The sequence below is a fragment of the Falco punctatus genome (assembly GCF_963210335.1).
Source record: "Falco punctatus genome assembly, chromosome: 9".
Taxonomy (NCBI): domain Eukaryota; kingdom Metazoa; phylum Chordata; class Aves; order Falconiformes; family Falconidae; genus Falco; species Falco punctatus.
In genome coordinates, this window is record NC_137589.1 from 30,484,822 (window position 1) to 30,501,443 (window position 16,622).

The following is a 16,622-nucleotide window of genomic DNA, read 5'->3' on the forward strand; positions in this document are numbered from 1 at the left end:
TGTCTGCTCAGACATGCCTCTCCATAGGGAGAGAGAACGGACAAGCTGCACAAGCCCCTAGCCCATCCCAGCACATGTGAAGTGGCTGGAGTTAATGGAAGGGAGGCAAACAGTAAAAGATAGTTTGTGCTCATGGTTTATTCTTGGGATAAACAAATCCATTCCGAAGTATTAAGTGTCTTGCCCATTTCCTTCAAAGGAGGGAAGGGGAGGAGGTGAAGGTGATTCAAAAGAATCTACCAAGGAAGAAAGCGAGGGAAGTAAAGGAAGTAAGAGGAACACTGCCTTGTTTCAGCAAGTCACCTTGCGTCTGCTGTTCTGTGTGTGGGGGTGGCATACGTGTCTGCATGTTCACACTTGAGGGCCAGCGAGAAGAAATGCAAATGAACTCTTTCATCTCAAGTTAATGCAATTTCATTTAACTTGCATGTGATCATTCCTGCAGATTAGTTGACAGCGAGGCTGGGAGCTAAGCCTTCCCACAAATGCAAGGCAAATCTGTAGAGGAGCTGAACAAGGATCCTGGGATGCCTCGCCCATGAAGTGGTGTTCCAGCCTCTTTATGCAAAGGAATACCCTCCAGCTCACTCTTGCAAGGGGAAGTATTTGTAAAAAGGTCTCTATATATGTTTTCTATCATTTGCTGCAGTTGTGTATCCTGATGTACAAGACTTGTGCTACTCACTGCAGGAATAACTAAAAATACAAGAACAACTAAAAAGCAGTGTTATTAAAATTGTAATATGTGGTAATACTTAAAGACTTCACATTCTGGGTCATCTGGATAGGAGAGGATCTGAATGTTTAATAGAAAGAAAAGATAAGTTCCCAGTCCTTGAGTTCAAAGGGAATGTAAAATTATGCCTTTTCTTTGCGGCACCCCCCCCCCCCCCAAAAAAAAAACCAAAAACCAACCCAACTCAGCAGGCAATGAAAAATAACTCTTATTTAATAATTAATTTCAGTTCTCTTTGTATGCAAGCCCCTCTGAGTCCTGTGAGTTTGAGTCATTTTTTGAGCAACCTAAGGCTTTTTGGTAAACAGCAAAGTGTAAAAAGAAGTTGGACCTATAAAGAAACAGTACAAGTAGGAAAAACAAACTTCATTGTCCTGCCGGCTCTTGAAACGGTGTAGGGCTGGCCCTTGGGAGAAAGGGGACCGTGCAGTGCCAGAAGAGCAGCCTCGAAGCCATAGTCAGTGTTATGGTGAGGGCAGTAATTTTGCACCTTTCTGGCTTTGCTTTCTCAGAGTCTGGCCACATCCATAAAAGAGACATTCTGCTGCCGGGACCATTTAAGTCAGTGAAAAGAGTTTCAGTGGTAGAAGGGTAAGGAGAGGGGTGCTCCCCCATGCTGTTCCTGCTGTCCCTTGTCACGCCAGGGTTCCAGTACCAGTGCAGCAGATGGGTGCATGTAATGTGGTCTTTTGGCTGGCAACTTTCTTGCCCCCTTTCCCTCGAAGAAAGATGCTCCGTTAATACAGCTAACTAAATACAATGGCGTAGTATATACACTAAATACATATATGTGTATATATACAGACGTACAGAACTAATTCTGTTTGAAACCTTGCTGCAACTCACAACGCAGACAAGCAGGACTCTCATGCGACTGTTGATGAGAAACGCAGTGAGCTGCAGACAGCGGTATGGCTCACTGCGGGTGCTGCTTCCTCCAAAGCTTTCACTGAGCCACCTCACCTGAAAGCTATTCTGCTGATGGTGCCACCTTCTGGGTTTATAAACCCACAGCTGCAACCGTTTGGGTTCATTAGAAATTGCCAGGCACTTCAGTAAGATCAAAGGGAGTTTGGTGTCCTACCAAAATCCCAACTTGGTAATTAGAGTGTCTTTCTGAATACTGGGAATATTGGTGATTCCTCCTGCCTTAGTCTTTCAGTTATTCAGTATGCTGCTGTATTAATGACTCATTCCTTCCCGGGTGCTATTGCATCCCCCTTGCCACAGGAATTTACCCACTACTTCCCTCTTTTTCCCTGTGCTGTAGTCTGTAAAGTGCTGCGGGACCTGCCTGCATAACAGGCACCGCACAACTGCGTAAGAAAACACTGATGTCAGTAAGACAGGTAGGTGTGTGGGGTGGCTGGGGCTAGCCCTGCCATGGAAGAGACAAGTGGGACTGCAGGAGTCACGGTTAGAAAGGCCATGTCCACCTCTTGCTGTCTGAGGCTTCTGCTGGTGTACGGGCAGCCCAGAGGCAAGGTATGCATCTGCTCCTTGGTCCCCTTGTGTCTCTGGGAGCAGCAACGAGATGGTCGTCTGGGAGGGAGGGCTTCCCCAGCTCAGTTATTGCTTATCAGTCTCTGCCTTGAGGCTGTTGATCCCTTTTTACCTGCTGAAAGAAGTAATCCCGCTGGGAGGAATATTCCCAGTGAGTCCCTGAGCTGCACACTGGTACTGGTAGGCCTGCCGGGTGGTCTGCAGAACTGCTGTCAGTGCCCATCTGTCTTAGGAAGCCAGAAAGAGCATTTCGTGGCCTTCTGGGCTTGGCCCATTCCCTTCCACCCCTTTGGCCCACTTGTGGAGCCGGCTGTAGAGGGGGAAGCCCTTGTTTTCCCGGTAGATGTAGACACCTGTGATGGCGTTCCACTGGGGGCTTGGCTGGACACCCTCCACTGGGAACTCCTGCACCAGCTCCTTCTCCTCCTTGTCCAGCGCCACGAAGCCAAAGAAGTGCTTCACGTTCTTGGCTGCCAGGATCCTGGAATGGACCTCAGCCGTGCGTCGGAAGAGCTTGTCCTCGTTGGAGCGGTACTGGGCCCAGTAAGCCTCCTGCCGGTAGCTCAGCGGCGAGCAGCAGTGCTTCAGGCACTTTGTGAGGAAAACCAGGACCGCAACGATGCCGATGAGCAGCCAGCCGAAGAGCTGAGAGAGAAGAGAGAGGCTGCGTTAGGACACAGCAAGGTGGCCTTACCCACTCTGCCTGGCTTTCTTCCTGGCGTGCCTACCTGGGACTCGTATCTCAGCCTCCGTGTCACCTCATCCCTGAACTTGGTGAGGTTTGCCGGCACGTCTTTACAGGGGAACCTGGCCAGCACCTCAGCCCCATACTCGGCCGGGAACTTGTCCAGGGAGGACGGCTTGACGAACTCGCTGAGGGCGCAGATGTAAGCCTCCCCGCGCAGCAGCGAGATGACTGACCAGGTGACGGGCGCCACGGCTGCCCGGCCCATGATGGAGCCGAAGAGGAGGAAGGTGGCAGCAGCAGAGAAGTTCTTGATACCACGCTTGTGGCACTCAGCCACCAGGTTCCAGGTGTGGTTGTTCCAGATAACACCGATGAGGAAGAGGGCCAGGGCCGGGACGCCAATGGCAGCCAGCCCGTAGATATAGTTGCGGGCAGGGGAGCAGGGGCAGTTGAAGGCAACGACCGAGAAGAGCTCCTCACTCCCCACCGTGCCCAGGGCCACCAAACCGTTGAAGATCATCACATCTTTGCTCTTGAAGAACAAGGAGAGGAAGCGGAAGTTCTCGGCGATGAGGGCGGCCATCTTGTCCCGGGTCCGTGCTGGCCCACCTCCCCGCACTGAGGGACACAACGAGGGGGGACGGAATGGCCTTGGCCCAGCTGGCGTGCAAGGGGCTGAGCCAGGAACACGGCACCTTCACTACTGTCCCTTCCTCCCACCCAGTGTCCCAGCCTCTGGAGCTTGTTGCTGGTACCAGGGATACTTTAAAAGCGGCCGGAGAGGGATTCAGCCTAAGCAGTGTGTGAAACCTCAGTCATTGCTTCCCACTAAGCGTCTCTACAGCAGATTGCCGACGGGACAGCTGCTTCTGCCCTTGTCATCTGCACGTTTGTCGTCTTTCCTTCTCTTTTGTTTTAGTCACCTCCCCGCAGAGGTGATTACTCTCAGCGTCGCCACCAGACACTTGAAGATCTCCCAAGCCTGCAACGAAGGAGGACGCTGTGTTACTGGGAAAACTGGACCAGAGCACTGGCACTAGGATGTGTCCCCAGTGCTGACGCTGACTCACACTAGCCCAGGCACAAGTGGCACGTGCGTGCTGGTGCCGCGCTGCCTTGAAGGTGCTGTGTGTGGCTTTTACCTCCCTCTTTAGACCTGATGAGTTAATATTTAGTAATCGGCAAAGGTATGTGAAGGAGGCAGCAAGAGGCGCTGTGAGATGGCCCAGCCGGTTTGGGGGCAGAGATGCAGCATGGGAGGACCAGGCAGGAGCAGCCACTGCTGACGGGGGTCAGGGGCTGTTCCTACAAGCAAGAGAAGTTACTTTCTGGGAAAGCAAGAGCTTATCTTGATGACCCAGGATACAAACACCGAATGCCGATAGAGCAGGGTCAGCAATTACGTAGGAGTTGTGCTAGGATTAGGTGTGGCAGGATGATCTCCCACGGTTGGTTGACATAACCGTACTTGCTGTCCTGGCCTGCAGTCCTGGCTCAGCCTTGCTACTGCTGGCCTGAAACTCAGCCCCTCGACCTGCACACCTCAGTGCCAGAGATGCACTGCACTGCTTTTTGATTGTGCAGCTTTCCCCAGCCCCTTCCCCCACTACAACACTGGTTAAACTGAGATACCCGCCCCACTGACAGAGCTGGGTTGTGTCGACTGCAGGCACTCAGGACCAAGCAGGGGAAAGCGTGTGCCCCGATTTTTTGAAGGACAGGGAAATAATCGGGGAGGGTATCCATGCTCTCTGCAGTGATGCCCATTCCCCCATGCCACTTGCAGCCTGTGTTTAAATTCTTAGCTGACTTTCCATCTGCATCCCCGCAGGGTTTCATCTCAGGAAGCCCCAAGCACCTTGCTAGCTCTGGGAACCCTCACCCACGTGACGAAACCTGCTGGCCTCAGAGGAACCACTGTCACTGAGGTTTGCTGGAGACAGGAAGGACCCAGGCACCCAACTAACCATCTCTGGTAGCTTGCACGGTGCTGCCAGCATTGGCACACATCTGGGGCTCCCAGGGGGCCCTGACCCACGGCAGGGCTGCCCCAACGTCTGCCCTGAAGCCAGCATCTCCCAGCTGGCTTGCATGGAGCAAGGCTTCTCTGGTCCAGCCCCAGCTGCAGGGAAAGGGCTGCAGGGACAGTGATGCAGAAGACACAAAGGCACCTTAATCCTATGGTCTCTTGTATGACACTTGCTCACGCACTGTGCTTTAAATCACTACTGTGCTCCAGCCCATCTGCTGCCCCACCAAACCCTGCTTTACCCACTTCCTCTGTGGGGCAGTGGAGGGAACACAGGCAGAAATTTGGCCTCGGTTCCCTGTTGTGCCTAACCTATGGCAATCCCTTTAAAGTCACACTGTGATATGGCTGAGTTCAAATACAAGCAGCTCTTAATGTCTTCCTGCATCTTCCCAGTTTTCCATATGCAAAACTCCCTCGGCAAAGGAGACAGACCAGCTGAAACCTGCCGCCATGTGACGGGGAGCGGGGCCTCCATCGCCAGCTGCTGCGCTTTGTGATACAGCACGGTTGCAGCCACACACTAAACCCGCAAACTTGTTCTGGTGCATGGGATTCAAAACCCTGTTATTAGTTACCAGCAAACAGCCCTGATAAACAAGGCCCTTCCACCTTCCTGACAGCGCCCAGCAACTGGTAAAGCAAAAATAAGAGGAGCTGGCAAAGGGGAGCATGCCACTGCGGGGGGAGGTGGGTACCCTTCCTCTGCTGGGTGGTTATGGTGCCTGTCTGGGAGGGAGAGGGTTGGGTAGCAGGGGAGGGGAAAAGCTGTTTGCAGCAGATGGTTTTTGAGCAGCCTCTGTTAAAGCCTTCCCCTGAAACGTGCATGAAAACAAGAAAAAATGAAGTCACTTACTTGAAAAGTTGTTGAAAGCAGTTCTGGAGCCTTCTCGGTGCCTTGTGTGGTTTGTGCTCGGACTCTGGCTGTGGGGGCTCCCGGCCGTGTGCGGGGCTGTGTAAGGGCTGAGGCCTGATAGGCAAAGTGAAAGCTGATGCAAACAGCCTGAAGAGTTTGGCAGCTTCCTTTTCCAGCCTGCGACGTGCTCTCTGCTTTTGGGAGGACGGAGGAGGGTGTTCTTGGGCCCTGTGCTTGGGTGGGGCGAAGTGCAGGCGCTTGCCTTCTGCTGGGTGCAAGGCTGAGGTTGTGCCTTTAAAAAGAAAAAAAAAAAATGGGGAGGAAAGGCTGAGCATGAGTCACTGGAAAAAACACATCGGCCTTTTTCAGACCCTCGATGCAGCTGTGCAAAGGCTGGCTGGGACGGCCTGGGTGTGCCTGGAGGATGGGAGCGATGGGGTGCCTCGCTGGGGTGCCAAGGGGAAATGCCGGAGCCCCCCAGCCTGGGGGGGGTGGAGGCAGGTCCCGTGGTCCCCAGGAGATGCGGTTGTGCTAGTGGGACCCAGCTCAACCGAGGGTGGTACCTAAGCTGTGCAGGAGCCCGGAGCAACCCTAAGCAGGCGGGGACAGCATGGGAAAAGCCCTTGGTCCCACGTGAAGGGGCAGAAACTTCTGCCTTTGTGCACAGGAGCCGGCTCAGCCAGCAGGGAAGACGCCAGCCTGGCTGGGTTTTCGGGAGAAGCAGGAACTTGCCATCAGGAGCCCTGTGGGGCGGCCAGGTTTACTTCCCACCGCCCAGGACGGAGCAGTGGTGCTGCTGCGGGGGGCAGTGGGGGCCGAGCGGGGCTGGAGGAGCCACGTGTGCTGGGCTGGGCACAGCTCGCGATTTGGCGAGCTCGGTGCGTTCCTGCTCGGCTTAGCTTTTCCACTCGCTGCTTCCTCTGCAGAGCGATGCCTGCGAGGCAGCCGAGGATGCCTCACCTTCTCCCTGGGTCGCTCCTCTTTGCCATCTGTTTCTTGGCTCCAGCTCCTGCCCAGCCTGTTTGTAGAGGCCGGAGGCCCCCATCCTCCTTCCCCAGCCTCCTCGTTGCCATATCCCCGGGGTTAAATTCAGCCCTCCCCAGAGGATGTCTTCAGCACAAGAAAATCTTCAGCAACACCCACGTTCCCCTGTCCCTGGAGCAAAGCTAGGCTCAGCCCAGTGCCGGCAGTTCTGCCAGGATTTTTGGACCTAGTCCTCCTGCTCATCCCCAGATCTGGGGTCCCCGGGTGGGTCTTCGCAGCTCCCAGGTGTCTGGGTGCTGTGCACCCCTTGGCACTCCCACACCTCCATGCCTGCCTGGGGCTGACTCCCCTCCCACTCGGTGCCTGCCAGCTTGGCTGGGGGCCCTGGGGCTTGCTCCATGCTCAGGGTGCTGCTGCTGGCCAGTCTCAGCACCAGGGCTGCAGCCTAGCTGAAATCCCAGCGGCTGTGTCGGGGTCCCTAGTGAAGGGTCTCCTCCTGAAGGCGATGAACGATGTCCCCAAAATCCAGCAGAGAGAGGACAGCCTGCCTGCTTTATGGGGACTCTGCAGCTGCTGAAGTTGCTGCGTGGGGGCAGAGCTCTGATCCTAAGAAACTAAATTAAAGTCCCAAAGCTTCTCTTTCTAAATGCATGCTATTTTTTTTGGTATCTTACTGGCTCTGCTGTGGAGCCCGCCAGCTCTGCACGCTGCTCGCCACTGCGGGGACTCTGAGCGCACCTTTCTGGGTGAGCCACTAACAGTGCTGAACTGCAAATAATAGGAGAGGAAACCACCTTTATCTTTTAATCTCCTTTGCTTTGTAAATCAGGTTTTGTGCCTATTAATTTCTGGGCAGGTGCCTTAATTAAAGTTTGGGGTGTGAAGATGAACAATAAATCTGTGTCACGCTCCTTTCTCCTGGGAGTCAGCCAGATTGAGCGTGCCCTTGACTACAGGCTTGCTAAGGCTCTCTTACAGCAGCCAGGAGAATTTCCTTGTCATTTTGGTCCTTTGTTCTCCTCTCCCCACAGCCTCTGTGGAGTTACACACTGATAATTAAGGTTTATGCAAATGACAGTCACCTCAGTTACCAGCCAGTCGTAATAAGTTGGTTTGAACAAGAACGCGGCAGCAGAAATGTCAAGGGGATGAGCATTTCAAAAGGGGTAAAACTCATCTCTCAGAAGGGGTTTTCCTTCTGCGTGTTGGTATTAAAGTCAGGGGCACTGGGGAACTGTCTTCAGGGCTGCGATTTCCATAGTCACCTGGAGGGCCTGCATCCCGTCATCCTCAGTTTCTATGGAAATGGGCAGTGTGCGGTTGGTGTTGCCTCCCTGGTTTCTCCTCTGACTCGCTCACTGCTGACGGCTGCACGCCAGCAAAACGCACAAACTCGCATGGACTCAGCACCCTGGGCTTGGCCCAGGCCCCCCCCCCCCCAGTCCTGTTCATGGCATTCAAACAAACAAACAAACGCCAACAGCTTTTGTAAGTAGCTTTTATAAATTCTTGTGCGCGAGCACAGAGCTTGAACAGTAAGTCTGAATTATTTATTTGGCTCTTTAAACAAACACCCAGGTGGGTTTTTAACATCAGTCTTTGTTCCAGGGAGGAATCCAGGTAAATTGCAAGAATAAATCATCCTGCAGCAAATTTGTGGCAGGGGGTTGGCCTGGCCCCCACCCTCCGTCCTGCTGAATGACAGCTGCTCTCTGTGCCTAGACACTCCCTTCGAGGAGCATCTCTGTGGGATATTTGTTCTGTGGGATGTTGAATAGTACCTGTGGCAACAACTACGCCATTCCCACCATGTGTAATGCAATACAGATTGTCCCTTTAATAGCTCATTGCCTGAGTCAAATTTATTTTAAAGCTTTTCTTGGCCTGGAAGCTGTGTGTGTCCGTGGTGATGTAGTGTGTGGAGGGGTAATGGGAAGACTTTTGGGGTTTCACAGCTTGGCGTGAGAAAGGGTTACCCCCAGCTTGTTTCCCCACCAGGGGATTTTTAATACTGCCTAAACGAACATGCGCTGCCCAGTGCTGAGCACATGGTAAAAGAAAGGAAGTTTTGCACACCTGGTAGTGTCTGCCGTGGCAACTGCCCCAACACAAACCTGCTGCTTAGTGGTGTGGGACACACGGTATGTCTGTCCGGCTGCCACATCGTGCCCGTCAGCATCCCCAGGGCTCATCCATCACAACCCTGAGTAGCTGTCCTGCTCGGCACAAAACTTGTTGCCTGAATTACCGGTGCTGTAGGACTGGGATATGAGAGCAGATGGGATTGCACCGGCACCGCCGAGCCCTTTGGGCGCATGTCCACCCGCAGCCCCTGTGGTGCTGGCTCCCGCCTCTGCCTGGCTCGGATGCCTGCCTGTCCGTCCTCTCTGCAGCCCCTCTCCCAAATGTGCATCTCTGCCTCTGCACAGCCCTGTCCCCTCACACCCAGCTGTAGTAGGCAGCCACCTCCCTGTGGGGCAGAGGGGGGTGCACAGCGGGCTGCCCTTCCTCTGCCCAGCCGCTGCCGCTGGGGAGGGCGGGCGGGTGGAGGTGCAGCGGGGGCTTGCATCTGTGCCAGCTCTTCAGGGCCATGTTCATGGTGCCCCGGTCGGTGATGCCCAAGAGCTTCTCGGTGGCTTCCCCTGCACCTGCAGGGTCTTTCCTGGGCAGGTGGCAGTGAGCAGCCACCAGGTCTGTGCTTACGCCCTCGAAGAACTGCTGGATGCAGACCTTGGCAAAGCTCCTGGCGTGCTCCGTACATGTCTCATCAAACAGCTTGCGCTCGATGTCGATGTAGTGGGACCAGTACCTGCTCTTCAGGAAGGCGGCTTGGGTGAAGCAGGGCCGGAGGGATCTGACCAAGAAAGCCAGCATAGTCATCAGCAGCACAAAGCACCAGCCCAGAGCCTGCAGAGACGAGGGGGGAACCGGACCTGTCACAGGTAGGCAGAGCACATGCCCGGCATTTCCCACCATCCGGCAGGAGCCCCCCAGGCTGCAAACAAGCCTTGCTCCACTGCGGGCTGTTTGACGCTGGGCTGCGTTTACATTGCAAAGCTGAATGAGGAGACCTTACGTGCCATGCCAGCGCATCTGTGCTGAAATTCTGTTTGATGCACCCACCCAGGCAGCACCTCTCCCCTTCTTGCCTTGCACAGATTCAGCAGGCAGTGACCATAAATAACACCAAACTGAATCCTGCACCCAGCCCTCAGTCCTGCCTCTGGTACAACCGCACCTGGGTCTAGAGTAGTCTGTGCCCTCTGAATTGCAGCTTAACGTCGTTCCAGATACTCCCCAGGTTTATGCAGCTGTCTAACCCTTTTCCTGAGCCGTTAGACCTAGTAACATCTACTGTGGGTGATCAGTGGTGACAGGTTCCCCTGTTGATGGGGTTTGACAGGAAGGGTGAGAAGAGGGCAGAGCCAGGACTGGTCTGTCTTGTTCTTCGTTGGTTTCAGCTCAGGCTGCTGCCAGGCTGTGCAAGCAGAGCTCTTGAGGGTGAGCCCCCCTGTAAATGCAGCCCCCTAAAAGACCACCTGGGAGGGGGGTACCTAAGTGGCCCCTCTTGTTTTGCAGTTCCCAGCGCTTCCCAACAGCCTGGTAATTGGGGTCTACCCAGGAAAATCTGCTTTGTGTCTTTGGAGAAGTCCCTGTGCCTCCGTTTCTCTTCAACTGGGGTTAATAATACTCATCTGCCCTAAGGAAGTCAGGGAGAGGAGCTGCTTTTAAACAGCAGTCCATGAGTGACCAGACTGGGTCAGGCCATCCTGTATCCGACATGGCCAGAAGAAGAGAACTTGAGAGGAATTAAGCACAGGACAAGTGGTTAGTAGCACTTCTTCATTTGTGGTTCCCTGGGATGGTTACTAAATACACTGGCTTTTTCCACGCATGCAGCAGAGGCAAGTGGCATAGATAATTATCAGCCTATTGCTTGCACATGTTATAATAAGCAGCAAGAGCAACCATGGGGAACTAGTGGGTTATGGGAGAAAGTGACAACCCGCCAGGCACCGAGTAACATCCGTGTCATGCCCTTCTGAACTTGCTCTAAATAAACCTCTGCATATAGCTTGGCCATGTGTCTCTGCCCTGCAGCCCTAGGCTTCCCAGGCAGGAGCAGGGACCGAATTATCAGGACAACCTACAGCTTCAGTCTCTGCACCACACTGGAGGCAAAACTCCCTGGAGCTCAGTCTGAACCCCTTTGTACCCCTGAAAAATCACCAGTCTCTCCTCCTGCAGCTTAATTTCTACAAGGAGATTCTCCCAAAGGAAGAGCTAAGGCTGGCAGTGCTGAACTCTAAACCACTAGCAAGGCACAGCCATGATGCCTCACCTGTGAGATGCAGCGCAGGTACCTGACGGCCACTTCATTGGCGATGAGCTCCTGTCCATTGTAGATCTCCTTGCAGGGGATGCGGGCAAGGACGCGCTTCATCTCCCCTTGGGAGAGGCCGGTGTGGCTGGCATTGCCCAAGGTCTCCACAGGCACCGAGGTGCAGAAGGCACAGGTGATGCACTTGCCATCCAGCAGTGTCACTGAGACCCAGACAGCCGGGGCGATCATGGCCCGCTGCGCCATGGAGCAGAACATGTAGCGCAGGACAGACGGGTCCTTCCCTCGCTGGCCCTGGGGCCGCCTCCACTCCTCTGCCAGCATGGAGATGTTGTTGTTCAGCACGAAGCCCAGCAGGAACAAGATGAAGGGGGGCACTAGGAGGATGCCCAGCCCGTAGGCCATGTTGTAGTGTGGCAGGCAGGGGCAGTTGAAATCAAAGGCTGAGTACATCTGGGTGCTCGCAAGTGCCATGATCCCACAGATGCCATTCATGAAGGACTCCTGGTTGGACTGGAGGAACTGGAAGATCATCCGAAACTTGTCCATCTTCCTTTGATGTGACTCCTTCTCCCACCGGGGTCCAAGCTTTGGCCTTGGTTTACTTCATTCTCTCAGCCCCACTCTTCAAAGGCGGGCATCAGCAAGTCTCTGTGCAGTTCACTGATTCATTCATGCGCTCTTACAGCCCCAACATTTATAGCAGAAAATAATAAAAAAATATTTCTGCTGATTTTGCCACTTGCAAAACTTCAGAGTTTGCTTCCAGCTGCTCTTCTTTGGGTCTGTGAGACCTGGGTTGTTTCTGTTTTGCTAAACCTGGCTTTGTTCTTCTCCGCATCCCCATTTCTGCAGTCTTCCAGCCACTGACCCCCTTGGCTGGAAGGTGCAGGTGCTACCATCACTGTGCCCTCCCCAGGGTAATCTGCCCTGGGCAGAAAGAGGAGTTGGCTGGTTGCCGTCTGTGAACCTGTTTGCAAATGCAGGAGGTGGGAGCTCCTCCCAGGGCCCAATGGGATGCCCCACCTCTTCGGTGCAGGGACACACAGAAAAGTGAGGTGCTGGAGCTTCCCCCCTCCCTCCGCGTACTCATCACCCCAGCAAGCACCTCTCAGGTCTGCCAGCCCCTCCTCTGTACCTGCTTCACTGGGAAATGCCTTTTCTGGTTTAGTCTGCAGAAGGACGAGAAAAGGAAAGGGAGGAAGGAGGGATAAAGCTCTCAGAGCTCTGCGATGTAATACAGCTACTGTCTGTTAGTGGCTCCCCTCTGTCCTGTGAACATCCATGTTTCAGCCAGACTTACAAGGTGATGCCTTTAGCTTTGATTTTTACAGCCCTGTGCCTTCAGGGATTGCTAAAATATCCTTCAAACCCTGGCTCGCATGGGCTGGTAACATCGAGAGGCACATAGTGCTTTTCTGGCTTTGGGGCTGGAGAAAAATAGGCACAGATTTCTCCCTGAGATTTCTTCTGTTCACCCACTTCCAACAAGCATTTCTGAAGGGCTGGCTGCTCTGAATGGCAGCGATGGAGGCTGAACAATTTTCTTGCAGCTGCCTCTTGTGGGTATAATCCCAGCCCCTTGATAAATCTGGGTTGTGCAGGAATATCGGTAATACAAGGAGGATGTGTAAATCCTGCCAGTGACCTCCTTGGCCCAAGGGCAGCCGTTATCCCCCAAGGGACGGTGTTTCCTACCAGCACCAGATCACCTGCAGGCACCGAGGGCGCAGAACCCTTCCTGCCCATCAGGCCAGCGGGTACCAGCAGCCCTGGAGGGCTGAGGGTGCAGTGGAGCTGTGGCTCCTTTGAAGATCACTCGAAACCTGCCAGGAAGGGCAGAGCAAGGACTAGACGAGCCAGCAACGTGCATCCCTTTAGCAGGAGGAGCTGAGGCTGGGATTTGGCTGTATGCCTTGAACTGAGGCTAAAGGTGTCTAAGGGCATGTTTGCCACGGAACCAGTGACGGTGCAGGGAGGACTGGGCTAGCCGGGTGCTGGGCTGGCTGGGCTGTACAGCACAGCATTGCTGACAGTTTAGCCATGCCGCTTTACGTGGGCTTATTAATTCAGCAGCAGAACCAGGCGATCTGGACCCAAGCAGACCTGAATACCTGCATTGCCCTGCCTGCTCTTAGTGCACCAGGAGCAGCCTGGGCAGAGCCAGCTCAGGTCTGTGGTGGACATGTCCCACGTGCTGACACTGGGGTGCAAATCTTCCCCACCACTTCCATCCCTCTCCTCTTCACGAGGGCATGGCTCAGTTCAGCTTGTTGCTGTCAGCTCTGCAGACCAGGGGGCTTTCTGGTGCAGAGATCCTGTGTACATTTGCTGGCACAGAGCAGGCCAGACGGACTCCTCCCCAGTTTGCCAGAACCAAGACAAACACAAATGAAACGTGACAGTGACGGTTGGGCCAGGCTTAGCTCCTACAGCACAAACCTAAAGGAAATGGACTGTGTTGTTGGTGCTCTCCTGCATTTCTATTCCCAGTTCACAAAGCAGCTTTGATATACTAGGTTTCTCCTAGTATGGGAATAATAGGGATGGGGGAATACTGGGACTACAAGTGGCCGCAGAGCAGATGGTTGCAGCACTGACTACCTGCAAGGTGTTCGGTCCCTCCGGTCCGGGCACCACCCGTGCTGTTGACATGAATACCAAGATACACCTGATTGCCTGGGCACCAGCACGGCTGCATTGGTGGCTGTGAGACACGTCACCAAGGCAAGCTGTACACAGGTGGGTGGCACGTGGGAGATACTTTTCCCCAAGGTTTTGCAGTGCGTCAGTACAGAGGTAGGAAGCTAAACCAGGTGTTTTGACCATTAGTCAGCACTGCAGTTTCTGATGTCTCCCCGCATGCCAGCCCTGGGGCTCGGTTGATAATGCCAAGTTCACCCTGAGATGCCACCACAGAGGTGAGCATAAAGCACATGGGTAATACCTAGGCAGTCTTAGCTCTGCCTGCTGTGGAGGGGTTAATTGCATGATCTCAACAAAGGGGAAGAGATTTGGCTGCATGAATATAGATGAGGCTTATTGTATTGCTAGCTAAGAGCTCAGGCTGGCTTCCTTGTTTGATGCCGAGTAGCTTTTTGAGGGGCAGTTCACATCAAAGCCTGCACGAATCAACCTCATAAAAAAGCAGAGGGCTTTTTGATCTCCAGGAAAACTCTGCCTTTCATGAGACATGAATGAGAGGTCTGACCCTGCTTGGTGCAGAGCACTGGTCGTTCTGACTGAAGCCAACAATAAGTCAGTGGGATTCAAAACAGAGCCCACAGAAGCCAGTGCTTGGGTTTTTCTTGCCATGTTGCCTTGTTAGGGAGGTCCTTGGTTTCATGAGCTTGCCAACAGAAAGGACACTCCAACCGATTTACAACAGAAGGCAGAGTTAGTGCTTCCTCCCACAATCCCAACCTGCTCATGCTTTGGAAACCAGGTCCTGGGAGAGATGGTGGGTGGCCAAGTCCCTCCCAACACGGGGTCCTGCACCTGACCTGGACATCAAGCCAGACACCAAGCCAGGGAGGTGGGGAGGGCTTTGCATGTCCCAGTCAATATAGGATACAGAGCGAAGGGACGTGAAAACAGTCACAATTCCCATCAGGACAGTTTGGGAAGAGACTGGTGAAGCTGTTTTTGCAGTCAACCCTGCTGTTTCACAGGATTTTGGCAGGTGAGGATCCCTGAATGTAGAGGGAGGAAGGAAGGCAGGTTAATGAACTTTGATAATGTACAGCTGCGGGCTGGCTTCAGGGGTGGTGGGTCGGCTGATGTGGATAATGTGCAGCTGTGGCTGGTTCCTGCTAAGTACTTAAATAGCTCTAAGGGGTATAAGAGAGAAGGACTGTATGAAGAGGAGTGCTGGAGGAAGGGAGACCTGGAGGAAAGGAGACTTGGAAGAAGTAGAGAGAGCACACCCTGGATGTAGGAGAGACAAGAAGAGGCCTCAGGAGAAACAGAGAGAAGAAGGGGGCCCAGATGAGGGGAGGAGGAGCTGGGAGAAGGAAGAATCTGGATGCAGCAGAGGCAAGAAGCAGGGTGGACTTGGTCTGAAGAGGATGAAGAAACAGCATGGACAGTAAATGAACTTTTAAAACCTTGTAGGGGATTGGTGGCTGTGCTGGGGCAAGGTGTGGGAACTACTTATTGAACTTAACCTGGTAAGTGATGGAAAAAGCCTTGTTGCAGCCAGCTAGTTTTGGTAGTGCTGCAACACCTGAGCATGTCACATATGTCTGTAGGTCAGGCATCAGACCAGCCCTGAGGGACAGAGAGCTGCTGAAGTTTGTGACTGACCGTTTCCACTTCCACAGGACAGTACACACTCCTAGCAGAGCTGGTGGGAAGGGATCCCTTGAGATTGTCTGGTCCGCCTTCCTCCCTGCTCAAAGTGTGCTCAGGGCCACATCTAAAAGGGTTGTGAATTTTTCCATGGGTGGAGATGCCACGATCTCTGGGCAGCCTGTTCAATCACCCTCAAAGTAAGTGTTTTCTTCTGTTTAAATGGATTTCCCTGCATTTTGGGTTTGTGCCTGTTGCCTGTTGTCCCATCGTGGGGTGCCAGATACCATTTTCCACAATGGAAGAGAGTTCTCTGGCTTCAAAGGGGAACACAGCAAGGGACTCGGGGAGGGCCATGGGTGTTCGAGCCTCCCAACTGCAGCTGCTCCATGGACCAGACTGACCCTCCCAGCAGGATGTGAGCCTTTGTAGACCTGCATAGATCTATAGCAGTGCCCTTACATCCCCCAGTTTTCTCCCTCCCAATACAGATAACAAAGCTGTTCCTCTTCCCCTTTTTTGCATGTCATGTTTTGCAGCCACTCTTGGATGACTTAAAACCTGAGAACATGGAAAGCAGCATGCAAAAGTGAGCTGTGGGCTTCTGCTCTGAGCTGGTTAGGAAAATAGTCAATTTGACTAGTGGAGAGTGGTGAGCCTGAACTGAGTCACAGCCTGAGATTTGTGATGTTGTGTCTGATAAAAGTAAACCAGAGATGAAATTCAAAGTGCAATCCTGATTTCAAAAGCATGTTCAGAGGCTCTCTGGACTTAAAGAGCTCCTGGTGGGAAGACCACTGTGTTATTCCCAACCAGCATGGGACATAGCTGCCTTGGTGCCCTCTCTGAGCATGTCCAGGTTATCTCAGGGATTCATCCAGAGCTGATTTTGCTATGAAAATAAGAGCAGCTCTGCACCCCACAGCTCCTGGCCGGGCCTCAGCTGGCAGAGCGGTGCAGCTGCCCACTGGTGGCCCAGGGAGTTATTTGGCCTCCCTGTATTTTGCCACATGTCTCCTCCCTCCCTGACCCCATGCATACAAACATCCTGGGGAGGAGGTGGCACGCCTCCCAGCAGCTTGACAAGTTAATTTGGGGAGTTAATGTAAGTTTTCAATTTGATCCCTCATTTTGGGTTTAATCACAAGGTGGTGGCAGGTTTCTTTGCCCCCTCACCACCCGCTGCTTTCCTCC

General features: G+C 53.5%; 2 protein-coding genes across 2 annotated transcripts; both read right to left on the reverse strand.

Annotated features, from left to right (window-relative positions):
* Positions 1-928: 928 nt before the first annotated feature.
* CALHM2 (calcium homeostasis modulator family member 2) lies at positions 929-3,510 on the reverse strand (the record flags this gene model as incomplete). Its single annotated transcript, XM_080403515.1, has 2 exons — positions 929-2,884; positions 2,968-3,510. 2 exons carry the CDS (start codon positions 3,508-3,510, stop codon positions 2,468-2,470), a joined length of 960 nt encoding a protein of 319 aa, XP_080259641.1. The 3' UTR covers positions 929-2,467.
* Positions 3,511-9,235: 5,725 nt separating this feature from the next.
* On the reverse strand, positions 9,236-16,576 carry CALHM1 (calcium homeostasis modulator 1; the record flags this gene model as incomplete). The annotated part of the gene is made up of 2 exons (XM_080403520.1): positions 11,139-16,576; positions 9,236-9,703 (listed from the first exon to the last, which is right to left on the reverse strand). The coding sequence occupies exons 1-2, from the start codon at positions 11,685-11,687 to the stop codon at positions 9,236-9,238; spliced, it is 1,017 nt and encodes a 338-aa protein (XP_080259646.1). The 5' UTR covers positions 11,688-16,576.
* Positions 16,577-16,622: the final 46 nt, after the last annotated feature.